General features: G+C 44.2%; 1 protein-coding gene across 3 annotated transcripts in view; it reads right to left on the bottom strand.

The window, feature by feature from the left end:
- SEPTIN8 (septin 8) overlaps positions 1-26187 on the bottom strand; it is a 437194-nt gene extending 411007 nt beyond the window's left edge. For 2 of the 3 annotated variants that reach the window (XM_069652496.1, XM_069652497.1), the window contains exon 1: positions 26033-26187. In XM_069652496.1, the coding sequence (XP_069508597.1) occupies positions 26033-26062 (30 nt within the window). In that variant the 5' untranslated portion in view covers positions 26063-26187. The remainder of the gene's footprint in view (positions 1-26032) is intronic. The other variant, XM_069652499.1, reaches the window with a different exon arrangement.
- Between the last annotated feature and the right edge of the window lie 1456 nt (positions 26188-27643).

Here is a 27643-nt window from a genome sequence, read left to right as displayed (position 1 = left end):
AAGGAAGGTCAGGGCCATTTCCGCCCCCAGACCCATTAGGCCTGGGCTTAGAGAGGATATTGTATCCCTCTGTGAGGAGGGAGTCAAAAGTAGTGACAGAGCTTGCCGTGAACCGTGTCTCGATGAAAGCAAGGACATCAAGGTTGAAATCTTCAAAGAGGTGACAGATGTCAGAGGAGTTTTTAACGGCAGAGCAAGAGTATAATAAAATGTTCTTTTAGATAGGTTTAGGTGGCCTTTTTTGCATTCAATAGGCGTTTGATGGTATTTTTTAGTTGCATTTTTGCTTATTGTTTGAATAATTTAGTGTTTGTTTGGTGCTTATTTTGACACATTAGTGATGTGTATTTGTACGTAGGTTGCACAATTTCACTGCTTTTTAAAAAATAAATTTATGCTATGCAGAAATTATCTTTTGCAAGTCCTGATCTAGTTACAAGGCTCCTTTACATTTTAATTGAGTGCTGGGGAGTTTTAAACAATTAAGTGGCGATTCAGGTCTAGTGATTAAGAGCAGTTGCAGCCAAAAACCTATTTTGATGCATTAACCAGCACAGAAATATAAAGGCTATATTTATAATGTAGACTAAGGGCCAGATTGGAAAATGCGCATTATACAAGGTCCCTAGCTGTTTTGTCCCTGAAAGTTTATATCTTATGTACTGGGGAGACCTCCGGCCGGCCCATAGAGCCCAGGTCTGCACCAGAGTACTTTAAGATGAGATAGCTGCACCTTTGAGATGGATGGAAGTGCAGATTTATTACTCCAACACCAATCAATAAGGACAACCCAATGGTTTGGCAAAGGGAGTACGTTTAATGACAAGTACAAAAAACAGGCAGTCATGGAAATCAGCAGTGATGCGATAGTCCGTCTCGCTTCCATCTCCGATGAACTTCATACAAACTGTGACATTTATACTCAAAACACATCATAATCTAACACTCAAAAGTTAACATTTCTATTGGTTAGGAAAAGGTAACTTTAATATAGGTGATATATCTGTATATGATAACGGAGCGAGGGGATTGGGTAAACACTGTCAGGTGGGCATCTAAGACCTTCTTTCAAACACTACTACTGTAGACATCACTAAACATACGACGTCCCATTGGTTCTACTAACTATAGGACCCTACATTATTTGGTCCATTGTGATTGGGTTGGTATCAACCCCATGCATATATTTCCACTTTACTTAGCAGCACGCAGAACGGTCAGCCAGGTGCAGGGTGCCCCTTGATTCACCCGGCCTTCCTTCAATAAATCATTACTTTAGTGGCTATGTGTCAATTAGTTCACTGTGGTTGGCCTCGAAACTGCATCTTCTTGTCTAGAAAAGTTCTGCTATATGTCTGGGCGGATGCCAACCGTAGGTGTGAACCCGTGCTCCTTCTCGCTCGGATGGTCACGTGCTACCCACACCGTGAATTTGCAGAGTTTCTCTCAATTTGTGCATTTAATTCTTATTCGGCTTGCCACCTGCCTACGCTTCCTTATCTCGACCTTCCAAAGACAGGATATTCTTTTCTTAAGTTTCTATTATGTGAAGCTACTGTTCTTTCCTTCCATTGGTCTGACCTTGACTCTTCCTGGCGCAAGGTGCATCTGCTGAGTTTTGATTCAGCTGTCTCTTCTCATTTAGCTAGAATACGAATCTTGTCCTGTTTGGCCTCTAGTAACCTGAGTTGATTCTGCTTTTTGCGTAAAGTGACTCACACTTATAATAGTGTGCTTCGTTTTGAGGTAGATTATTAATAATGGCGCTTGCCGCTCTATTCTTCTACTTAGCATAGCAAACCGCACTGTTTTCTTAGCTTGCTTGCGGTTACAAGTATAGGCGTTAGCTGGTTGAATGTCTTCATCCTGCTTACAACTTAAGCTTCTTTGTTTTTTCTTCTTCGAGGTTCACGATATCCTTATTGATGGCGTTTCGTCTCTTTGGGTCATCCTTGGGTCGTCATATCTTCTATCTGCGAGTCTGTCCAGGCCTTTGTGACGTCATCACTCATCTTCCATTACAGCCTTTTTGGTTTCTTCCGGGACGGTACTTGGGCAATCTTCATTTAGTCTCATTTTCTGGTAGGGTTTTCTCAATGGATACCTTACTGCCTATGGTTTTCTGGGTATTGGTACTTCAATAGGTGTTGCTCTTCTGATAGGTACTGGGCAGAGCCCTACTGCGGCTCTATGCTGGTTTATTTGCTCATCATACGTCACATATTTGGTGTGAACGTTCTTGGTACTTCAAAATGGGCGACTGGAGTGCAGGCTTTATTTGGGACCTCCTCTACACTTCAAGTATGGGTTACAATTTATAGTATTTTTTCAGTGGGAGCAAAGCAGTACCATTTACATCATTATATGTTTTGTGGAAGCAAAAGCTCTAAAAAGCCTTTGTGCCTATTTTCTGTGTGCGAGGAACACTCAAGTGTTCGGGCTGCGTTTCACACAATACCATTTAGTGTCAAAAACCCTGAATTTAGTGTTTGCCCAGAGAGAGTGGTCTTTTGCAATTATTTAAGCCTACAGCGATTTCACTATAAAAAAGGACGAGTACTTGTTTCGGGCCTTCCAGGCTATAATTGTGCACCCCGTATAGACACCCACTTTGACACCCTTTGGGGCTGCTATGTATACAGGATATAGGTGCTTTCAGAAGTCCCATTTTGGCAGGCTGAATTTGTGTTTGTCAAACAGCACACATGTGTTCAAGAGGAGTAGCCGAGATCGTTTCTTACAAGCGGATGGAATTTTTGATTTTTTTTTTTTTTTTTAATTGTACAAGTGCTAGAGTGGTGCTTCGGTCTTTGTATGCAATCCGTGACTTTGCAATATGTTGTTTGCTGCACCGACCGGAATATTGTTGCACAATATTTTTTTTTATAAGAGGCGATTGGTGTAAGGGATGGCTTCTTTTAACTTTCAGTTATCGTGACAGTTAATGTTTTATCTAATGGGGGCACTGGACTCCTTTTGTATTTCTAAGTATGTGTTACAGTTTGTGCATGCCAAGCAGTATCATTGGCATGGCTTTGTCTGTGTCTGCAAAGCAGTAAAAATACAAGAAAATACTAAAAAGAAACCCTTTGTACCCATTTTCTGTGTGCAGGAAAGATCGGAAGGGTTAGGACCCTTTTTTCCATGTGGAAGCTGTAATGGGGTGCTAAGGCGCACAGTGCTTTGTTAATTGTGAGCTAGAAGTGAAATATTGTGTGCCATCAATTTAAAATACAGTTAACTATTGCTGTGTTTCATACAAAAGTGGTACGCCCCAAGATGCAGGGCTTTGTGAATTCATAGTTTGGCAGGCTGGGCATGACAGTGTTGGGGTATTTGTCAAACCACACCTTTGATGAAGTGGTGTAGCAGAGATGTTTTTATAAAAATGGATTGAAGGGTTTTCACAATCATCGAGGATGGATTTGTGTAGCAAGGACTTGTGGAATGTGGCTTGGGGTGGCCCCCGGCAATGACTTTCCTGGTTCTTTAAAAATGGGCCTCTGCAACAGGTGTCTTGGATATGTTTCGGTTTATGGATGCAGGTTCAAGGAACCGCAATGGATTTTGCTGCATTGTTGTCACAAGGGGGTATACATCTGGGGCAGCGCCCCCTACCAATGCTTTAATTATGGAACGCTATAGATGGTGGTATTTAACCCCCCGGTGGCGCTACAGGCTGTGATGGTGGCAGCTGGAGTTTTTAAGTTTGAATCATGGTTCTGTGATGCTGGGGATGTGGCCACCATATGCCAGATGATTATAATGCTTAAAGGCATGGTGTGCCTCATACGCACGGTGAACGGGTTTCTATACAGCCTTTAAAACGTATGCGAATTGAGCCCAAGATCGTGCAAACTGTGAGCCGTAACACACCACAATGGACGCTCAGGTGGAAGACTTAATAGGACAGCCCGAGAGATCAGAACCTTATCATAGCACCTTCAATCAGGATGACCAAAGAATGGCTGCAAGTACAGTGCGCGATAGAAGGGCAAACAAACCGTGCCACGCGATTGCTGAAGCTAGCTGGTCCGAGTTCTGGTGAAAAGAATTTCCTACGGTCCCCATTCCCTCTACCTCTGCCAAAACTGATGACATCTCCAATCGACACATTCTGTAACGCTGCGACTCAACCTTTAGCCGTCGCCCTGGGTTTTACAGCAGATTAACATGCATTTCTGTGGAGTTCCTTTTCACTACTATGGAGAGATCATTTGTGTAATTTAAACTGCACACCCGATTAAGTGTTTTTAGTGGCCCCATATGAACACACAGGGAGACCAAATACACCTCCTGCCCCCTAACAGGTCATTGCAAATTATTAAAGCATGCCCTTGGAAGAACCGGCAAAGGTTTCTAAGTCATAGAGCAACAGACTGTGGATACCAGCTGCAATGATGTGCTGGGCCTGCCTAGGCACTGCTTCCTCTGTGATACAGTGAAAGCCACAGAGCAACATCGGCAGTTCTAGTCCTATTACTTTTTCATATGTTAGACCAAAACAAGTTTATCCAGCTCATTGCTGTAACAAATATGAAAATGAACATAGTGATTTTCAGTTGCCATTATTTTTATTTTGCCTATCATTTTAAAACCGGTTGACAATGTTCATTGGTTGGAAAAAAAAAAAAAGAAAAAAAGCACACGCACACGCACAACACCCTCGGCAACATCCACCCCCGGCCGACCCAATTCAAAAACCACAATTAGTTTCCATTTGATTCCACGGAGGTCTACATTTAGTCACATCACAAAGCATGTGGTTTTGCACGCTCAACATGCACAGAAACAGCACAGGACTATGCAGCAAGAAGCCCTGCAGAGTGGCCACAAAAAGGGTTTAAGAATCGATGTGCGTTCATAACTAAAAGATCATTTTCAACTGTACTGGTAACAGAAATAGATAAGAGCTGGCCAACACAGCTTAGGCTTTTCCCAATTCCTCCTCGGAACGTAGGCCATTAAGAGGTTGGGTTTGGCTGAGGTGGAAGGATGGATAATCGTCCAACTGCTGCTATCATGTAAAAAGGAAAGCTGAGAACCTAGAAGTGTAGATATGGCAATAGGACAAGCTTAAATATAGAGGATAATCTCATTTGGAATAAAAAACAAAAATCTTTTCATGTATTAAAATGGCAATTTGCAACAGGCCTTTAAATATGTAAAGCAAAGATTACGATCAATAAACTTGTGCTTTGAAACGACTTGCTTCAAGATCGCTCTTAATCACTAATAAAAAAAAAAATACGAGTTCGGCACGGACAGACCCTTCACTCTACCATTGCGCACATCATCAATCACGTGCACATTACATCAGCACGTCTGGTGAAGATAAATGTCTGGTTTTAAGACAATGAGCTGCAGTCAAAAGCTGGCGACCACTAAAACAACCCAGCCTCGGAATGCAGGAATATACAAGCTATTGAGATCAGTAGTTCCAGCAAGAAACGCTAATGAGCAGATCATTGAAGCACTTGATAATCCTGGGAGTGAGCTATGAAGTGTGCGGGCCACGTTTTCGTGCTCACTCTGACCGTTTCAAACTTGTATTCAAATGATGTGGTGGGCTGATTTTGAGAGCAGGTATAGCGGCCCCTAAAAGCCGAAGAAGTGTATTGATCCTTCGATTTGTAAGCGATGCAATGCTCGCACGACGCACAGAATGGTACAGCTAGGCTTCGGCCCATTGTAAATTTACAAGGCTTCCATGAACTTTGACCAAAGTGATGGTCACGGGCCCACCATGATCATATCCCTGAAGCATAAGAATAAGAACGCACAAGAGGTGATGGACTTGGTTGGATTGCCTGGGTACTCGCTTGTTTCCTAGACACTTGAGGAAAGTATTCTTTTGGCCCAAGAAGCAAAGGAGGGTAGGTGGGGGTGAGGGAGCAATTAATTCCCGTCATTTGGGGTCATCCCAGGATTATGCACTGGCAGGGGTGTTGCTAGGTCAGGAAAAGATCAGAGGCAAACCTAATGTCGGGACTGGCAGGATTCGGGGCTAGCTATTGCCTTTTGGTTGTAGTCCCCAAGCTTCTATCCAGGACTACAACCAAAAGACCCGGGGCTATAGCCCCCCCACCCGTGCACCCACCCCCCCCCCCCATCACCCCCAACTCCCCCCACCCCCTCCCACCCCCCCCCCCCCAAGCCCCTGCCCCCCATAATACCATATGCATCGTCTGTTCTAGATATTGCCATCATAATACCACTCTGCTCTAATCCAAGCTCTACCCTCCCGAGTCCATACTCATGCTTACCAATAACTTTTCACATTTGAGCAGAGGCGTTGCTCGCTGGGCTGAGGGTGAGGGGGGCAGAAGGGGCTATAGCACCAGGTCTTTTGGTTGTAGCCCCAGATAGAAGCTCAGGAGCTACAACCAAAAGTCGAGCTAGCCCAGAGTCCTGACATTAGCACAGCCCCGGATCTTTTGCGGTCCTAGAAACACCCCTGCATTTGAGAAACATGCATCTCTACCTTCGACAACTTTATCCCCTCCCCCTCATCCCAATTGTTTTCTCCTCTGTTTTTTGTCATGCTACCGTCCAGTTTCTCTTTCCCATCACCTCCTCCCCAGACTTCCCCTTCATTTCCACAGACTGAGGTCTGGTGACACTCCAACAGGGTCACAATTTGTCACCTTTCGAAGAAGGCCAGATGCCGCACGACCACGACGGTGGTGATGGGCGCAGCATAAACATTGGATAAATAACAACAAGAGGCAGAGTTACGTGCACACACAACAAGGCTTTCAAGGGCACATCGTTACAATGGATCCGAAATAGGGCACCAACATGAGACGATACTACCTACACCCAAGTTAGGAGTGTTTCATAAAACTTTTTTTTTTAAAAAAAAACATAAACTCCACACTAAAAGCTGCCCTTCCCTGCTCCCCTGAACAGTGCTGAGGGTGACAAAGTGAGGGAATAATGACAGATGTCCTTGAACAGTAACATTGGGGGAAAACGTCATTCATTTTAGTTGCCGCAGATTTCAGCACGTGTGCTACATAGAACAAACACAGAGTGGGCAGATTTGACAGGTTCAGTTTCTTTACTCATACCTCGGTGGTCATCAATGTGTGCATTTTCTGAAGAAACAAGTGTCCAGGCACACTTAAAAAGGCCCACTGAAAGATGGAGGACATCTAAAAACACCTAATATTTACTTTTGCACACAATAAAATAAAACATCTACGGTTGCATGCGTGTTTATAAGGCTTAAATAGAGCCCCAGTCGACATTAGCATACAGTACATAAAGAAACTTAAAAATGAAACAAGCAAACTATGAAAAAAAGCTTAAGCCAATAGTTAAAATTCTATTTAAGTAAAGCAATTCCGCCTTTCATAGCTAAAGGGTAGTCAGGATGGCTGGGTTAGTCATATCGGCATCCATACTAGATATTAGTCAAGGCAATAGCAAAAGATTTTAACGATGCAAGCTTTTTGGATCGGATTAGAGAATCTGCTCTACTGTAGACTAACCAGATTATTCTGGGCCTAATAGGAACATTCCTTGCAAGTCCACACCCAAGTGCATCAACGTAGTAAAGGTCAGTCGCTATCAATTCAGGAGTCCAGGATATAACTGAGTGCGTGCTATAACCCAGGGACATCATTTCACCAAAATGCCAGGGATAGCTGAAGTGACATCACACGACCCTTGACCTCTGATGACATCACAGGAAGTGACGTAATGTGACCCTCACCCCAAAGTGGTGTCACAAGAAGTGATGGAACACAACCTTTCACCCTTCACAAAACAGGATATGGCATCACATAGCATTGTTCCTAAATACACTACAAAAAAATATTGTTACAATATTACTGGTAACATTTCATAGATTCAAGAATCGATCACCATATGTATCGTTATTATCAGTGTGTATAGGCACATATTTCCAAACTACTGTGAATACAAGCAGTCGTCCATGACCAAATGATAATGATGTGTTACCACATAGCACTTATGCTTAAGCGCTTTATATAGAACAAACATACATACATAAATAAGTACCAACAAAGGTTGGTTTATATTGTATCAACCTCAGAAGGATAAAAGGCTGAGTTTGCCTTCCCAGGATTGCAACCTGCAGATCACAAACACGTTGCAGCAGAAAGCGCTTAACCCACTACGCTATCTTACTGGCTATAGCTATTTTACTCGCTATAGTAAAATGAGCAATTACATGTCTGAATGTTCTCAAAGTCAGAAAGCAAATTACACTCTGTAGTGGATACCATTAAACTGGTAACAGATTTAACAGCAGGCCAGTTCATCTGCAGGTCTGGTGCAAAGTTGGCCACATGACAAGCCTGCATGGATCTACTTTTCAGGCTCCAGGGGTTGGCAAAATGCATACCATTGTGAGGTTTCATAACTGTGCATTAAAGAATTTAGATTAGCGGAGGGAAAAGGAGCACACCCACACGACACGGCATCCCGTACTCTGGGCACTCGTTACCTCAAACATGCAAACAAACATCCTGAACAGCATGCCAGGGAGATCGGAAAGTTAGACACATTACAACAAACATTCATTGTGACACAAACAATGAAATCAAGGGCCACTTACGTGATATGGTCAAACATTTGTATACTGTACACAAGCTTTTAGACACACAGACTGTCAATTGACCAAGGACACTGAGATGGAATATCTTGTGATGATCGTAACAGAGAACCGCAGAAAAAAAAAATACATAAAAAGCCATGCTGTAATTGCAACTTGCAAAAAGCAAAATACGTAGGGCCTCATTATGAGTCTGCTGGTCCAGAAACAAGGATGCCGGTATCAACGTACGGCACCCTTTCTGGACCGGCAGAGTTGTCACGGACGCACAGGCACCGTTAAAAACGGTGCAGGTGCTTCTGAGTCTCCATTCCCATGGAGTCGTAGGGGACTGCAAAGAAATGGGGACTAACATTTCCCGACTCCTGACTTCCCGATCCGCCGGGACTTGTAATATCTCAGTGGCACCGGGAAGTCAGGCACCGGAAACAGTGTTACAGAGTTGGCAGCAACCCACATGTGGGTTAGTGCCAACCTCGGAATGATGCCCATAGTCCGAAATGGATGATTATTCTACTCTAAAAGCGTTTTGGAAGGTTGTGTCTGCATTGTGAATTTAGGTGTTTAAGAACAGAGTAAAGCAGTGACTAATTCCCTGAAGTGTACCTGAAATAAATCTTTAATGAGTATAGCAATCAATGTATAGAATTACAGAAAGACAAATTATTATTTTTTTATTCCTATTCTTTATTTAGTGTCACTGCTCAAAGTGTTACACTTGTGAAACCGCTGTTTTATTTTTAAGTGGATTGAACAAGAAGAAAGCCAGCCACTCCAGAAACACAGAGCCACATTTTATTTATTTATTTTCAGGGTACCGACCACCAAATGACCTCCCTGGTATAACTCCCCAACTAAAATAAAAATGTGAATGAATTTGTTCACTTATATTTCTTCAATTAACTGCGGGAGTGGGTGGAGCATACAAGGATTCCTAATGGAATTCAGGCTGAAAATACACGCTCTTAGAACGTACGAGGTTAAAAGATCATTCTTTCAATTTCGTCTGACGAATTTCTATTTTGGTTTCTAAGCGTTACTTTTGCAAAAAGGTCTTGAAAAATTTACTTTAAGACTGAATTTCGTTTCTCATTCTTTTTTCAATGTTGTCCCCTTCTTTGTATACTTCGAGGAAACGTTTTGATGCTGTTCTTTCTAGATTTTGGTTGTAGTTTCCTGACAAGTGAGGTGCGGGGATATGTCAGTCCGCAAGCCCCAAACTCATCTTTCCATCCGCGTTACACTCTTTTAAAATAAAAAAAAAGTCTCTTTAATAATTTCAAGCAAAATGTTTAATTGAAAATCTCAAGAAAAAGGGGGGCATGGTAGACACTGCGGAGGAGGTCAGGCCAAAGACTGTTTCTGGTGCTTTGGCTTTTTGGAAAACCTTGCCCTTGGCATGCTTCGAAGACACACATGAGAGCTGCTCAACTTTCTCACGACACACGTCCAAAAGTGGGGCCCTTTGCATTGCTGCCCAGAGAGGAACGTGTGTGCCTCTGCTGGCCGAACACTGTAAATCTTTATTCTCCCGCCACCACCCTTTTTTGAGGCGGCGTCTTTACATTCTCCCTGCTAGAGGCAGCAACTGAAATCTTTGCAGAGAAGAGCCCTCGTCACCAGAGAACACCACACGAGCTTTTCAGAAACACACCTCCCTCCATCATACACAATCCTCATCAGGATCACAATATCGCAAGCACTTCACCAATGTCCCATTTTCCACGATCACTGCTGTAAACCAGCCAGACCACTCAAGCCAAAATCCTCCATCAAGGAACAATGGCGCCTTGCTTCAACCCCCTTCCAAGACTGCTGGCCAAACATAATTAGAGTGACGTTTATCTACTGCAGCATCAACACTGAAGCTGCGCCACAAACACACCACGTCTGCAGTGGAGAAAGAAATTGCAGCCTCACCAGCTAAACCAGTTCTCTGTGAAACAGGCCGTGCATGCCATAGTGAGATTCCTATGCATAATTGCAACAGCCCCGCAGGCACCGGGAGCTGCCACTCCCTCTGAAAATTAAAATGCAGGACACAGTTGTTCACATTTTAACCAAAATTATGGCCGCAATTAAAGGCCATCTAGGACTGCCGCTGTTTTCGCAAGACAAACCACTGCTCTGTGTGTTCTTGGAGAAGGAGCTCAAAGGAAGGAGTAATTGTTAAAACTCTTACAGCCATTATACCTAACCTATGTGAAACAGCCATAAGACTAGCCATTTACCTTTGAAATAGGAAAAAAGGTGATGGGCAAATGCAAAAAGCATTGTGCATTCGGAGTAATGTACATTGCGTAACAACAAATATAAGTATTACAAAATTACCTTAAACAAATATTTTTTACAAGCAGCTTTATCCAAGGACACAAACATACAGAAGAGGCAACAACTGTACAAGGAAGACTATACAAAAAAACACAATCATTTCCTCGCAAATTGAAAAGGTCAAAACTTTTGGATGTTGTATGGGGAGACCGAGTTCATGAGCACAGACTACTAGACAAATCAGGGATATGTCGAAGGGAAAGCAGAAACAGGAGAGAGGGAGCAAGAGGGGTGGATGAGGAAATGCAAATTTGAGGATTGATAGAGTCGGGGAGGGAGGATGTGTGAATATATAATTCTGAAGAGAAATGAAAGGTATGGGGCTGGAGAGAGGAGTGGAAGTTAAGTGGAAATTATAGTGCGAGTCTGTAAGGATGGATAAAGGCATAAGTGTGATCTGGAAAAACAGATTACTGAATAAGCATGTAGGGAGGGAGAAAAGAGTGCGAGGATGGGAACATTATGTGAATGTCAGGACAATTGCATTAGTGAGAGCGAGGACAATCGTGCAAAGCCCACAGCAAAGCAGTCTCATGTGGTCCCACTGTTTACCGTGCAGTGGCCATTAAATTGGAGCATTTGTGACACTGAGAGCAATGGTAAAAGCACCAACTAAATGAATGCAGTGGCGCAGACGGGCTAAAAACGGTGGTGTGGAAGGTTGCCCAGAGCAATTGCCAGTGGTTTAGATTCATTCGAAACCTTCCACCCATCACTTTTGTGGTCAATTTGCTTCTCCTTGTGAGAGAGGGTAGGCCCAGACGTGGGTCCCTTGCTTGCTGCGCCACAGGGAACCAGGCTGCACCTCACTGAGGAGGTCCAACAAGGCCGAAACATTTCTGGGGTTGCTTGGTTTTCTGTGCAGAGGGGACCTGGCCTAGCAGTTCGGGCTGGGCTGCTACCTTCGGTGGCGGCAGCCGACTGATTTGCACATGGCTTGTCCCCTTTTGCAGTGGCGCAGACGGGCTAAAAAACGGTGGTGTGGAAGGTTTCCCAGAGCAATTGCCAGTGGTTTAGATTCATTCGAAACCTTCCACCCATCACTTTTGTGGGCAACTAAATGAATGCCTGGACCATGACAGGGTGCGACGGTCTTTCAGAAGGAGCCCGCCGCCTTTCCACAACTTGAATTTGTGGGAAAGGGACAATTGGGGCGCTGCAGATGCTCCTTCTACACGCAGCCCTTTCCTAGGATGTGGACTCGGCGTCTCCTACCTACAGAGAGGCAGCTTTAGGTGCCAGGGGAAGGGTGGCTAAGGGAGCAAAGACATTCTAATGATTCAAGGTCAAAGGTGACGGTGCATCAGTGACAGCATAGAGAAAGGACTGAACCTAGCAAGAAACCCCTGAAGGCGGCGGGGAGGATTTTAAGGATTCCTTCAGAGAAAATGTTTAAAATGGTGCGTTTGACAGCGCAAAACAAGAACCAAAGCGGCAATGCCACTAGTGGGCGCAAAATGTCAATCATACATATTTTTTCTTTTCCAATTGCGAATTATTTATTGGTCGCTGATGGGACACAAGGTTTTCCATCGGAGGATATCTTATAGACACAGGCAACTTCACACAGAAATAAACATGCAGTGGAACGTGCAAAAGAACAAAAAACCGATGTTACTTGTAACTTTTTGCAGATACACAGCAGAGACAGAAAATAATAATGCCATTATTGCCACTGTAAGAACACTCAAATGATGGCTTTGCCTAAATTGGGCCAGCAACTATGATGGTTTTGCCCGACCATGCCAGAAATTGCCTCGCCATGCCACCATATTCCCCCATGTAAAAATATGTAATGTTTTACATTAAGTAAAAGGCACTGTCGCAAGACTTCCATTCACTCCAGTAAACAGAAGTATTATTATGGTGTAAAAACCCAAACGTCTGCACATTTTTTCAGCCTGCACACGTAAATGTCAAATTAGTGCGTTCTGAGATGGTGAGATCACCCTCTCGAAATGTCTTGCAATTTTACAGAGTACTTAAATAATGGCCATATGCCTAGTGAATACCTTTGAATGCTGAAAAAGATGCACGACTTGGAGTTTGCATGCTAGTGGATCAAGCAGAGAGATCATAAAACACTTCTGTTCACTATGGTTCAGTGTGGGTCCTGAGCAATACTGCCAGCTGGTCCCGGACGTGGTACAAGAGCCGGTTTTTAATTTTGAGAGGGAAGATTTAGAATTAATTATTCATAATCTGAACAATTACCAGGCAATTGGGCCCAACAGGGGTGACAAAGTCATGAAAAATAACCTGCAATTATGGGCGAGTGACTCATGGTACCACTCCATCTTGATCTCCATATTTAAAAAGGGTCACAGGGGCTCCCTGGGGAGTCATCGACCTATTTCATTAATAGACACCACTTCCAAGGTTTTCGCGACAATGGTTCTTAGAGTTTTGAGAACCTGGGCGGAGGCGACTCATCGCCTCTGCCCGCTACAGACAAGTTTTAAGAGGGGAGTGGCCACCCAACAGAGTGGACTGATTTTACGTGTGTGGTTGGCAGAAGCGTGCACACAAATGTGTGTGTAGCTTCCGTCGACCCTTCGGCAGCCTTTGACAATGTCGATCTTCTATGTTTATGGACGAGGTTATCAGATTGGTATATCGACCCGAATATGCTGGCTGTAATCCAGAGGTTATACTCCCACAGGAAGGCCAAAGTCAGGGTTAAACGTAAGGGAGACCTCTCTTGAGATATTGCGGTTTTAAGGGGTGTCCGTCAACGTGTTGTGATTGCGCCCACTCTTTTCAATTTGTATGTGGCAGACCTGTGGGAGGAAGCGAAGGCCTGAAGGGCTTTGCACCTAGATGGGGAGACTTACAGGTAGGATGCATTGCTTACGCAGACGATGTAGTACTGATGTATTATACTGCTGCAGGACAACAGTGCGGTTTGACTGGGCTGGGGAACTGCCTGCAAAAGGAACCATCCAACAGTTAATCCATCGTTGCGACATGCAGTAACAGGAGTAAGCAGGCCAGTTATGCGTGGAGAATCAAGGATTCATTCAATAAGAATGTTGAAAGCTTACAATAATGGGTTTTTCTGTGTGTTTTAAAAGGAAAAGATTAATTGAGGAAAGAACATGGAAGAGAAAGTGGGGGTATATTTGTCCTTAGCTAAGAGAGTGAAAGGCACTCTAGGTGAATTTTCTCTCCCGCCCACAATAGAATTTTATCGGACCAAGATATTGGAAGTGGTTCTGAATGGCTGCGAGTTAACAAAAGGCAGAAATATCTTTGCTACCTTTGAAGGGAGGATCCTGAAGAGTGTGTTGGGTCTGCCAACTCGGTACCAGTGAGCCTGATTAGACTGGAGCAGGTCTCGTGGTGGGCGCAACTGATGAAGCAGAGTTTCACCTTGTTTTTGAAGATGACAAGAGCAGAATACCTGCAGATGCAGATAGACTACTTCCCAAATTCCACCATGGTTAAGGCAAGGAATCCCTTCCTCCCCAAATTTTAAAAAAAAGTGAGAAATTCTTGGAAGAGTTGGACTTGCGGAGTCCGGTTTCAATGCTCTACTAAAATCAAGGATCAAAAGATGGGACAATATAGCAGATCTGAAGATATAAGGCGATTAAGAAGGTACAGGGGGCAAGAAGTAATGCATCTACCTATGAGGCCAGTCAGATTTTCATAGGGGAGGCCTTCAAAGCCTTCGACCAAGACCTTTACGCGACGGAGCACCCGAACGAACATGAACAGGATAGGATTCTGCATTCTCTCCCTATACAAGCAATAACGGAAGAGGACAAAAAGCGCCTGGATGCCAGGATTACAGAAGAAGTCCACAGGGCAATAAAGGGCCTCCCGAACAATAAGGCACCAGGTCCAGATGGCTTCACGACACCCTTCTACAAAAAATATGTGGACATTCTAGTCCCGATACTAACAAGGCTGTTCAATACATTCAAGGACAGCGGTAATATAACCCCATCCATGAACGAGGCGAAAGTCCTAGTATTCCACAAAACAGGCAAAGACCCAATCCTCCCAGGCTCGTATCGCCCCATTGCCCTGATTAACTTGGATGCAAAAATATACACCAAAATACTCGCTGTCAGGCTGTCACCCCTCCTCCCATCCCTAATCAACACTGATCAATCAGGCTTTATTCCCGGTAGAGAAACTCACGATAACTTAAGAAGGATTATCCACTTGGTAGAAAAAATAGGCTTCACCCACACACTGTCAGTATTGCTCTCCCTAGACGCCGAAAAGGCTTTTGACCTGGTGGAATGGTCCTTCCTCTTTCGAACGCTGAAACACATGGGGTTTGGGGACCAATTTATCAATATGGTAAAGGCCAACTACAACTCCCCGTTGATAAGAATCGCAATAAACGGGGAAGTAACGGATAAGGTTGAGATATCAAGAGGTACGAAACAGGGGTGTCCCCTCTCCCCCCTCCTCTATGCTATCTTCTTAGAACCCCTCCTAATTAAAATAAGGGAAACAGCAGGAGTAAGGGGAATAGAGATGGCGGGCAGACAACATAAAGTCACTGCATACGCAGACGATATGCTTCTGGCTTTGGAAGATCCCAAGAACTCCCTAGTGCAGACCCTAAAAGAACTGGAAGAATTTGGTGGGCTGTCAGGTCTAAAAATAAACGGGAAAAAAAAATCAGAAATCTTGCTCTTGGCGGGAGATAGGGGGTCTCTGGGCAAAGTGGTGGGAAAGCTCGATCTAAAAATAATAGGAGGCGGCATTAAGTACCTAGGGGCGACACTCATGAGCCGGGTAGACCTGATCTATACAAACAATTTTTCCTAAACTGCTAAAGTGTAAAGAAGGACCTAGACAGATGGTCCCCACTTAGGGTCTCTTGGTGGGGCAGAGTTCAGTCGGTTAAAATGAACATTCTCCCCAGGGTGCTCTATTATTTTCATGACCTTCCTGCGACAGTTCCAAACTCTTTCTTCAAAGCATTGTCCAAGGCCATATCGCTATTCGTATGGAACAGAAAACCCCCCAGGGTTGCAAGGGCCATCCTCACGGCACCAATCAAAGCAGGGGGCCTAGCACTTTCAAAAATATCACCAAGCGGCACAACTCTGGATCCTGAGGGAATGGCTGGCAGAGGAACAAAGCACTACCTGGGCAATCCAAGACAGGGCAGTGGCTATGACCCTCTTGCAGGACCTGTTGTGGAAACACAAACAGCACAGACATCCGAATCTTCGAATTATTGAGGTCTTGAAAACTACCATCGAGGCTTGGGATGCTCAAACCAGGAAGGGAATCATGACCACCCCACTGCCCCCCTTTGCGCCAATTTGCCGAAACCCACTGTTCCCTCCTGGATGCAAATCAGGGGGATTTGAAAATTGGGAGGAGGCTGGGTGCAGAAAAATTGGAGAAATGATCCAGGACAAAGAACTAAGGCCATTTGCAGAGTGCAAACAAATGTGGAAACTGACGGATGCAGACAGATATAAATATAAACAAATAAAGCACTGGCTCATCACTCCAGAGATATTTCAGGCAGCCACGAGAGATCTAACACCATTTGAAAGATATAGAATATCCAATCCAGGTGACAGAAAACTGGTGTCAACATTATACCAATTCATTAACGCGCTAGAAGAAGAAATTAAATGGTCATACATGAAAAGATGGGAGGGCACGCTGGGGGAGGACATTTCAAGACAACAATGGGAGAAATTGTGGGTCGGTATCCCGAAACTCACCCGGGCCGTCCAAACAAGGGAAATGTGGCTCAAAATCATCACCCAGTGGCACTACACTCCAGAACGGATCAAATCAATGTATCCGGAAATGTCGGATAGCTGCTGTAGAGGATGTACGGAAAGGGGCACATGGAGGCATATCTGGTGGGATTGTCACGGTGTGAAGGGAAGTCCAAACGGAGATGACAAAAATATTTCCAGATGCAGCACAAATGGGGGAAAGGGTCTGGCTGTGCGGATTAAAGAACCCTCAGGCCAAAAGACTCCATATAGCACAATGGAGACGCTTCATGGGCTTAGTTATTGCAGCATGGGCCACAATCGCCCAAAACTGGAAAAAACGGGATCAGCCTTTAGTATTTACCTGGCTACAAAAAGTTTGGTCACAAATGACAATGGAAAAGATTACACACCACCTCCAGGTCCAGAGAAACTCCTTTACGAAGGAATGGGGGGCGGTGTTGGGAGTATTTAAGATCGGACTATATGGAACAATGGTGCCCACACAATATCAAAATCTCAGACATTTTTGGTACATAACTTTTCAAGAAATCAGAACATGTGATCCTACTCTCCGGGGGTGTGGGGAGGCGAGTTTGTGGATGTTATGCTTTAAGAAAACAAAAATATGTTTTAAAAAAAAAATAAAATTCCCCTTCAGCCAAGCACAGAGAATGGCATCTAAAGTTTAGATTTAAATGCCTGCCGACGCTGGAAGTAATGGGGTCCAAATGGGTGATTCCACCGGAGCTGCGAGTCTGCAAGCTGCATGGGGAGGAAATAGAGTCACTGAAACATCTAGCGATGTCTTGTCAGAGTGCTAGACAGGAGGAGCTTCTTGCTCGGACCCTTTGACAATTCCCTGCAGGTATTACAACTGCAGACTTGTGGCACAGGTTCATGACAGCGTCCCGTCTCTCACATTGGCGAAATTCCCTGATTATAATTTTTGAAAGTTTGCAGGAGGTGACGAAGGCAGCGCATGCTGAGGTTGAGAAATTTGGGGCAACTTAGTTCAGGGGTGCCGGGGATAGTTTCCAAACCCCTTCCCCACCCGATTAGTTTTAGTAGTAGGGACATAGGAGAAGGCTCATTGTACCCATGGCAATCCTTGAATGTGGTGCTGGACTGACAATATTTTAACAATTAATTGGTACTAAGAAGAGCTTTAATCATTTTAGATGAATTGCTTAGTTCCTCAATTTGTGTTGTGTCTATTGTCTTTTTTTCCCCCCTTTTTCCTCTGTTGTGGTATAGAAAATTGAATTTTATATGCGATGTAATGTAAAAGTACCATGTGTACTAAAAACATTTAAATCAAAAATAAGTATGACTTATTAAAGTAACTTTAGTCAAACACTAACCTGTACACACCATTGCATCACCTCCAACTCCTTGACTTCCCCATGCCTGTACGTCCAGGAGATGTAAGCTCCTACAACCATCTCCAGAGTCTGAACATTGCTGTCCCACAAATGGGACCCCCGCCTACTCTAGGATTCAATAGGAGCTGCGATGTTCCCACTGAAACCAATGGGGGAATAGAGAGAGGCTCCCACATCCACGGCAACAAACAACATAAATCTCAATACAAGGCTCAACAGCGTTACTGATTGCACATACAAATTGGGTCAAAAGCCATGCCAATTTACAATTGGTTCCTTCGAGATGTGCATGAAAAGATTCCAGTAGATGCCTGATTACCAAAAACACAGATGAGCAGTTAGGATATTTTCCCGAGGCCTGTGTCTATAATACATGCCAGTGTCATTTTGAGCCACTATCATAATGCTGCACCCACATTATATGCAAACATTTATACTGTAAATCAGGTTGATGTCGAGCCCATAACATCATTGCCAAAGTAAATCCCTTTCATGATGCTGTGCCCACAATGCATGCCAGCATTCCCACTCTAAACCTTTTAATGCCAATTGTACAATAGATGCCAGCAATGTCACTATGTCACTTTCATAATGCTACTGCGACCACCCTTATTCCTGCAACATTCCCCCATCACACTTGCACCCCCCCAAAAAAACGTTTGCTCACTCACACACTGCATAGCATACAAAGCATGCACGCACACATACAAACACTTTTAAATGTACCTTCTCTCCAATTTTTCAGGGCACGGGACATCAGTAGTCACAGTTCACTACACGAAGAGGGAGAAGAACACTGGTGACAGGACACAGTAGCATGGTCAGGGAATTGAAGCTTGATTGCCTAGCAACAGCAATGCGCCACTACCTGCAGAGATCAGTGCCGGTATGCTGTGGTGACACTCAGCATCTCCCTCCCTGTGCAATGTTTCTATGTGAATGATCAAGTGCCAGCCCAGCGGGTAGCACAGAGACAGATCAATGCCCGCACACTATCACCACTGTGCACTACCACCACTGGAGTGGTCCCCTGGCACTTTGGTGGATCTGAAAAAAAGAGGGATGTTTGGAGAGGGGGGGGGGGATTGGTTGAGGTAAGTTAGTAGGACAAAGTTAGAAAAAAATATAGGGAGCTGTCAAATATCAAAAGGTCACTATTTCTAGATATTGGGGTGGGAAGAGAACATTGGAGAGAAAAGCATTCATCAGATCCATTGGGCCCTACAACGTTTTGTAAGGGTCAGGCTCAAAGCCGATTGGATGAATGCTCTACAGAATATAAACAGTAAGCTAAAACAGAATTACACAAATTAAAGTAAAGTTGGCTCGCCAACTTTCAGCTAAAACTAAAAAACATGGCAATACAGAACGCAAAAGTATAGCCGTACGGTCTGGAAAAGAAAACACGGGGCGCAGTAGTGGATTTGTGGAAAGGTTAATCCTGGGGTTAATACTGCTGCTCCAAAATACACTAAGTGCTGGAAGGAAAACATGCTTCCTTGAGAGAGAGATTTAACTTTCACCACTGAGGGAAAACAAAACACTTCCAAAAGGCACCACAACCAATCGCAGCAAAAAGCTAAACTCATTGCTCCAACGTCATTAACAGATCACTGCTGGGTTATTGAATCATCGCACCACTTACCTCAGAGACTAAGAGCAGGAGGGATGAATTGTGAATAACAAAAACATGTTCCAAGTTTTAACCCAACGGCTCTAATGCATCTAGGAGGATGGTGCGCCAGTGAAACAACATTTTTGGGCTGCAGGGTTTCAGTGCGAAACCAGTATTATCGTCTTTGTGAACAATATGTGGTGTTAACCCGAGAGTGTTTTTATGTCTCTTAAGTGCAAAGTTCTCTCCCTAACTTTCCATTTGTGTAGATGCATTAGGGACCTCCTCCTGTAAAAAAAAAAAAAATGAAAGAAAAAAAAAGGGGGGTGGAAACAAGATGCTCAAGATCTGTGGTTGCAGGCCACCCGCCCGCCAAACAGGTTTTTAGATTCCAGATTAGAAGCAACAGCTGAGGTGTATTTAAATATGACCGTAGCTTGCAATTAGGCAAGCCCTACAGAACATCAACCACATTTCAGAGTTTAATGTGGATGGTCAGCCCAGTTCTAAACATTGCTGTTTTAGGACAAATAAGGGAAATGTGGCCCAGTAGGATATGGTAAATTGGCCAAGATCACAAGATTTGTTGCATAGGGAAGCGTGGACTAGATCAAATATATCTGGGTTCATCAGTCAGCAATTCAGCAACTAGGCCACATCTCCTCCTATAGAGGAGGACACAGCTCTGTAAACACGCCAAAGCACGTTAAAATTATGACCAAGTTATGCTTCTGGGGACCAGATGTTTTATTTAAAAAAATGAAGTGAAATCTGAACCATAAAAAGGGCCATGTGGTTCTGATCTGCGAACATTGCCGATCAGTACCCTGCCCTTTTATAGCATCCCCCTCACCATTAATCGCAGTATTGTTACATTGACAATTACATTGTGAATGTTGGATAACACAGGGGCAAAGCACTGGTTTTGGAAGCAAGACCACGCAGAGAAACAGAGGTTCAAATCCCAGATCCGCACTTAGAAACCGAACTCAGGTATGGTATTAGACGCGTTAATAAAAAAAAAATAAAAAAAAAAAAATTAAAAATGCATGCGTCAACCAAAAGTGGAAAATAACTTGCCCTCTTAAAATCCTGGGTAGATTGCTGACGTGTCACTGTGCAACTCTTCACACATGGCAGTGTCAAATGTTTACCAAGCATAGAAGGCCAAACTTTGTGGGTGTCGAAACTAAAATTCTATTACCTGCCTAGAGATCCTGTGCTGGGCATAGCCCACCCTTTTACACTGTTCCCTGCCCTTTGAAGTCTAGTTTTTTGTAACGTGTATGCCCTCCAAGGCTATTCTCTCAAAGAATTAGGTTCAGTGAACTAAAAACCTGAAAAAAGCCACTACTCTAGTAATCCTGGAAAGACCTCTGAAAGTGACTGTTTCCTTTAAAAGGGTGGCCGTGGAAGGAGTGAGTTTGCTAAACGCTGCAAGAGACATCAAATAATCCATCCACTTATTCGGGAGGAACCAGCATAACGCAAGGGTAATCTTCATGGTGATTTAATAGAGATGGAGGGAGGGGGGGGGGGGAAGTTAGCATATGACCTTTTCTTCAATGCAGAAGTGCTTAGTGAGAGTTATGTTCGCCCTGAATTTTCTTAAGGGGTCATTGTAGGCCCCGCCCACTACTGTGGTTAAGCGTTAATGCGCGCTGCATTCTGACCACTCACAACCGCCCCAAAGCCCAGTTAGTGCCATTGGGCAGGCAAGAGGCATGAACAGACTATGAAAGAAGAGTAAAGAATGGGTCCTTAGCAATTAAAGCCATTGTGCAAAACTAGTAGGCCACAGGCGGCAAGCAACTAGGAATAATACACAAAAAAAAAAATAAAAACAAACAAAAATAAAAAAAAGTACCATGCAACCCGTGTGGGCATACCAGACAGGGTTACAAATTATGGAAAGGATAACCAATACTTTGAAGTACTGTTGAGTGCAAGTGGCCAGAGAACCAGGCAGATTGTCCCAAACAAGGCTCTTAAAGAAAGCGCATGCTCCCTGATTTTAAGCAGGAGAGACTGGTCTGCTCACAGTAAGCTTTACGATAGAGATGCATGTGCTGCGTCTCTTGTTAACTACAAAAAACGGTGCAATGGAATCCGCTGTAGGAGCCGACGCGTCACCCATCCGTTCTCCACAGAGGCGGCCATTCCATGTAGGATTTCTGGGCCCAGGAAGAGCTTTGCGCACAGCCCAACCCGGAGCCTGGACTGATCAGAGAGCCGACTCTCATGCGCTGCCCGCGGCCATTATGTGGTGAACGACAGGAATCCCGAGTACCTTATTTATTTTAGGTTTAAAACAAAAAAAAACGAAAACATCAAAAACGTAAGAAGGACAGCTAAAGGATATGCCTGGGTTCCTCACTGGCACCATCTGAAGTCATTCTGTGATGATCCCTTCATAAAAGGATTCAAAAAAGACAAGATGAGTGCACAAGATACTTTTGTATGGGGCTCGGGCTTAAACGTATGAAAGCCGAGATCCTGTTGCAGGAAACACGAACCACGTTAAAGGTGTGACCTCTTGACTCAAACTAAGCCGACAGAATATGAGTTCATGTCTGTATTTTGAGTGGCTTGCTTCTATTGGGAAGAAAGTCTAGTGTCCTCAACAGAGGGTAAGGCAACGATCGCAGTGTCCAGTGGCAGGCTCCAAGTGGAAGTATTAGAGGGCCAAGCATAGCTGACAAGAGACCTTGCTCGTCTTATGTGACTATCGTGACGGTGATGTCATTTTAGCCATTCCTATCTTGCATGCGGATACCTTAACGCGCACACATATACAACCTAACACTAAAAGCTTAAGAGTGCAAAGGGATGTTAGTTGAAAAGCCTTGACTCACTGAAGGTGTCACAGGACAGAGACCCCAAGGCTGGACTGACCTATTTTATTTCCAAATGTGTTTATAGGAAAACGGTTGGACTTGCTGAAAATGTGTAATATGCGATCAATTTGAAAATTATTCCATTGCCTCTTTTTGGTTCGCAGTCCACCCCTAGACCTACTCAACTCAAATAACGACTCCTCACGACTATCCATTTTCTAGCAGTCACAGAATAAAAGACACCTGAAAAAAATGCACATTGGTGAGAGTGGCGAAACATGCTATACTATGCCTGAATTTTGGGTCAAACATTTGTTTTCAATACACCAGCCTATACGAAAAAGCGAAACAGGAGGCAACTATGACAGCGCTACTAGTAAATTATGGTATTGTTTATTTATATAGCGCGATACACAGGCAAGTGTTTCAAAGCGCTTGTTGCAGTGTATGGCTGTACACCACATGCTGACTTTGGCATGGGACATATTTGCAGCCGTAAAAGCTGTGTAAACCCATGGATTCTTCAAGAAGCTGAAAAATAATCATTGTCACTACACACATCATTAATGTAGTACAATAGATCAGGCGCTAGCGTTGGCAGCTGTTTTCAATCTTCATATAACGAAGTTCTGTAGATGTAGAGCACCAACAGGACCCAATCAAACCAGGGGGCCTGTGGAGGGGCCAGATTGAGGCCTGCTGCAAAACCAATCAGTCCTCAGGAGGTTGCGGTTATCGTTCAAACCTAATACTCAATTCGTCCTAAGACTACAGTGCTCCTAGACATCTTTCACCCCACTAATTCCCACAAAGAACACCAACGAATCCTGGCATTCCAATGAATGCAGACCACTATCCAATTGGAGATCGGAGGTGCTTTGGGACTCTGTGCCATAAAAGCAAACCATCCAGCCTACACCCACCCCTCCGCCCCCTCCAACCAACACCTCCCACTACAGCAGATCAGGACTACACATAGTTAGAAGTTTGAGATATGACAGCCGATGGTCTTCCTGGCACCAGATCACCGGCAAATGCCTTACAGGTCCTGGCGTTACATGGGGCAGGCTAGAATATTCAGAAAGTCTACACATTGTGCAGGTTTGTTTTCATAAAATATAAAATACAGGCTGCAAAAGCATTTCTGGTAACCTCCTGCAAAGCAGAAACAAAGACAGCACAAGATTTCAGCCAGGAAATTCCACGTGATCAGGCTCTCTGCACACCCATGTGCAACGTTATGGCACCAGTATGTAAAAAAATAAACTACTCGCGTCATTTCACATGATCGACATAAGAAATAATCGTGAATGAGGGCAGGTGCGTGAAAGGAAAACAAGACAAGTACCAAAAGAAGGATCCACAATACAACACGTAATTCTAATTGCTGAAGTTTGGAGTTGGCATGTGATGAAAAGGATTTGCTGAAAGCCTGTGTGTGGGTGGAGTGGTAGAGCGCCGATAAGTAATACTTTACAATTAAAGCTTATTCTTTGCAGAGGTACCGCAACACAAAGCGTACAAAAACCCTCACACAGTCCAATGTTAAAACAATGCTGCTTCCCTGGCTGTTGGCGTCACACAAACACAATTTAACAACAAGCTAAAAACAAGGGGCAGATGAAACAAGCTCTTATTCTTTTAAGGTTAATATACATGAGAAGCGGTTGCACCCAGCATGGCCTTTGTCCAAGCACCCAGAAACAAACTCAGGAGCAGTGTGCAGATTGCTGCGCTCCCCGTTTGACCTCTGCTTCTTGGCACAACAGTTTTCAGTCAGCACAGTTGCGTGTCTTGCGAACAGATTGCATGCATGCAAATCGAAACAAAAATATGCATCAAAGATCTCTTACAATGGTGATGAAAGACTTCAAACATGCAAGTACAAGCTGACTCATACAGAAGTAAAATTCGCATAGGGGCGATGGGGGATATTTTGAGTTGCATTTTAATATCGGATTTGCAGCTCGAGAGAACAGCAAATCAGCCTCCCTGTGCCAAAAAGGATGACGCTTGGAGATAAAAAAATAAAACACTAGTTGTCATGATTGCAGAATTGTCGAATTGTTCAGAATGACACGTCATTGGATCACCCAAGTATGTGGAAACTGTAACAAGGCTATTGCTAGTGGGGGTGTTAAGCCCACTGTATATTGGGCCGAGGTTGCCACCCGAAAAGTCAATAGAGTAGAAAGACAGAAACGAAAACAAACAGAAGTCAGCTAGAATTGAAATTCCGCACTGCTCACTCGAATGTTGAAAGGAGTTACATCCAAGGCACATTGTCATCTACATTCCCCAGCCCTCCCCCCGCCCCCTGACTCGGGAATGTCTCTTTCCCTGTGTCGCATGCGTGCAAAAACGTAACACAAGTTGAAGAGATAAAACGAGTGTTGCAGGATTACAACGCCTGCCTGCCTAGGTGAGAGCAACTCACAGGTTTCAGACAGACATCGATATATACCGGTGCGTCGCAAAAGTGCCCTATGACGTTAACAATCCAGTTTGCTATGCAACGGGTGCTCCTGTGTACAAGTGACAACTTCAAATCAAAACAAACAGCTTCTGAATCACCAAAGGCTGGTGCCAGCGCCGCAACCACCCACTCACCCCACGCCCTGCCAAGCCCTGGATTCCCATTAGCACTGCCCTCAGCTTGCCAGCAGTCTCCCATACAGCACAGGATTCTGCCGTCAGCGCGAGAGGGGGTACTAAGCGAAGCGCGATTAGTTCATAGAAAAGCGTATGTCTGCCAGATTTTCGTTGGTCTAAAACACTTGCCATCCCCCAACCTAAAGTGTACTGTAAACAGCTGTTCAGCAGAGAATTGACTTTGAGGGCGGGAGCCCCCCTTGCCGCAGCACAGTCACTGAATATTATTTCCTAAATCAGTGTGTGCAAAGCCATCGTGCTGCAAGATACAATACACAGCCAACAAGGTATTACCACTGGGCGCACTCCATGCGCTCACGTGATCTGTGGCACAGGGGGGCGAGACAATAATTACAAGCACAAGCGCACACAACCCCCTAAAATTTGAATAATTTGGATCGGGTGCGTGTCTCATACCTGCAGCACACAACTGCCCATATTGTGACGGGTTGGAATTTCACGCTTGTGAATCCCAATTTGATCTGTCAAAAACATATCAGCCACAACTGTCACTGATGTGGACTCTGGGGTCAATCGCATGCTGCTTGAAGAACACAGTTCGCCCAACAAGGCTTGCAAAAGAGCTCTCGGTTATTTTATTTAGCAAAGTACAGTATTTAAGTGCCTATCTGGCAAACCTAACAACCCTTGGCGGTCGGTTCCTCCAACCTCCAGCCGCTGGACTCCAGCGCCCTTCCACGAGAAACAGTAACAAAAGTCAGCGACCCGAACACACAGTGTAGTCTACCTCGGAAATTGCAACTATGTGTTCCTAACCACCGCATCCAGCTCCACCACAGTCAGCTGCAGAACAGCGTAGCTCCTGAGTGACATGACACCTCCTCCTCTGCAGCCTACATGGCAGCAATGAGGGTGTCGCCCCCGTGGCACAGTAGCCAGGCCCGGAGTGCAGCACTCACCGAGAACCTGTCTATATCCGTGGCGGCCATGGTGAGCTGGAACACACACTCCCTGCTGCTGTTGCCTCCGACACCGCCTGCTCCTCCTCTCCAGATTGATGCAATGCCCACAACCTCTCCAGTCTCTGCCTGGTCCGTCCAAGATGGCCGCCCGGCTTCCTGGAATAAACTATTCACTATGCGGGGAGAAGCGTCATTTGGAATCAGTGGGCGTTGGGCTGTTTCGATGGATTTTTAGCTATTATACATAGTGTGTTTCGTCAAGGTCACTGAAAATGAAACGGGTGTCGCACACCCGTTGGGACGTTCTGCGTGCTGGATTGTTTTTGGTATAATCTGTGCAATGTTCTTTCCCCGAGACATGCCGGGAGAGGTAGTCTTTCTATTCTTCTTTTGACCCTGTCATTTTTTTTTTCAATGAAGGTAAGGAGAATTTAACCCATGCTTGCAACGTTTAAACATTTGTGACTTTTTTAATGATTCTCCCCACTCACTCAATGTGATCATAATGAAATTCCCAATCCACGTCAATGAGATGCGAAGGACCCACTGATGCTAATTTTTTTAATAGTTTAAAAAAATATTAATAGGACCATAATTCATACTTGCGAACTGGTGTTTACTTTTATTATTATTTGTATTATAGTACATGGCAGCCTGAAATATATGTATAACATCCTGGAAATAGTATATAATTATAATAATTATAAATTATAAGCTAGTTGTGACATCACAACTGACCTGAAATAAGAAAACGACATCACAACATCGTTTATTACGCTTTAGTTATGGCGTCACAATGTCTCCTACTTGAGCCAGCATACAACAGTCCAGCTGTCACTGCAGCACTTAACTAGCCATTGAAAAGCATTTTAAATTCCTTGCTTGCAGAGTAGTTTTCTGACACATTGCAACCAGTAATTGACAAGGAACTGCTTTCTTAGAAAGTGTGCTTTATAACTCAAACGTTTGAAATTGCCTGCAATCAAGTTTGAGCCCAGCAGCACTGCGCAGAGCTCTTGCTGCTTTCCCTGCTTCCTGGAGGAGGCAGGACCTATCAAACACACGTGATAGATCACGTGACTGCATCCCAGCATAAATTGCTGGCCCAACCACCCTTGCAGCATTAAGCCCTGGAGCTTCTGTTTTGCTGTGCCCCTGTGTAACTGCCAACAGTGAATTTGTGAGCACCTTTCACCGGTCATTTTTTTTGCTGCTCTACTGCTTGTCCAATTTAAATCTGTCACTAGGGTAAGGGGGGAGAGTCGGACTCTGCCAGCTCCTTAAGCTGTCGGACGTTCCTTACCCTGTGACTTGGGGCTCTTTTGGATGCTCGCAGACTTTTGGGACTTTTTATTTTGTTGTGAACTTTCTAATTTTACTACTCAAATGATATAATTTGTGACACATCCCTCCCTATTTTCTTGATTCTATGGTAGAATCCATGTCTGTTCGTTTCTCATTTTAAAGTGTATTTGTGGTAGTTTCATATTCGATTTTTAACTGACTTATTTTAGCTACTAGTTCTATTGAGAGCATTTTAATACTGCGTGTCGTTATATAGGCCTGGGTATTCTCCCCTATCTGTGTTTTATCTGTTTGTGCCATTCA

Source organism: Ambystoma mexicanum, chromosome 3p (assembly GCF_040938575.1).
Source record: "Ambystoma mexicanum isolate Mex_15411 chromosome 3p, UKY_AmexF1_1, whole genome shotgun sequence".
In the NCBI taxonomy this organism is placed as follows: domain Eukaryota; kingdom Metazoa; phylum Chordata; class Amphibia; order Caudata; family Ambystomatidae; genus Ambystoma; species Ambystoma mexicanum.
The sequence above is the reverse complement of the archived record's forward strand: the minus strand, read 5'-3'. Positions and strand labels throughout refer to the sequence as shown.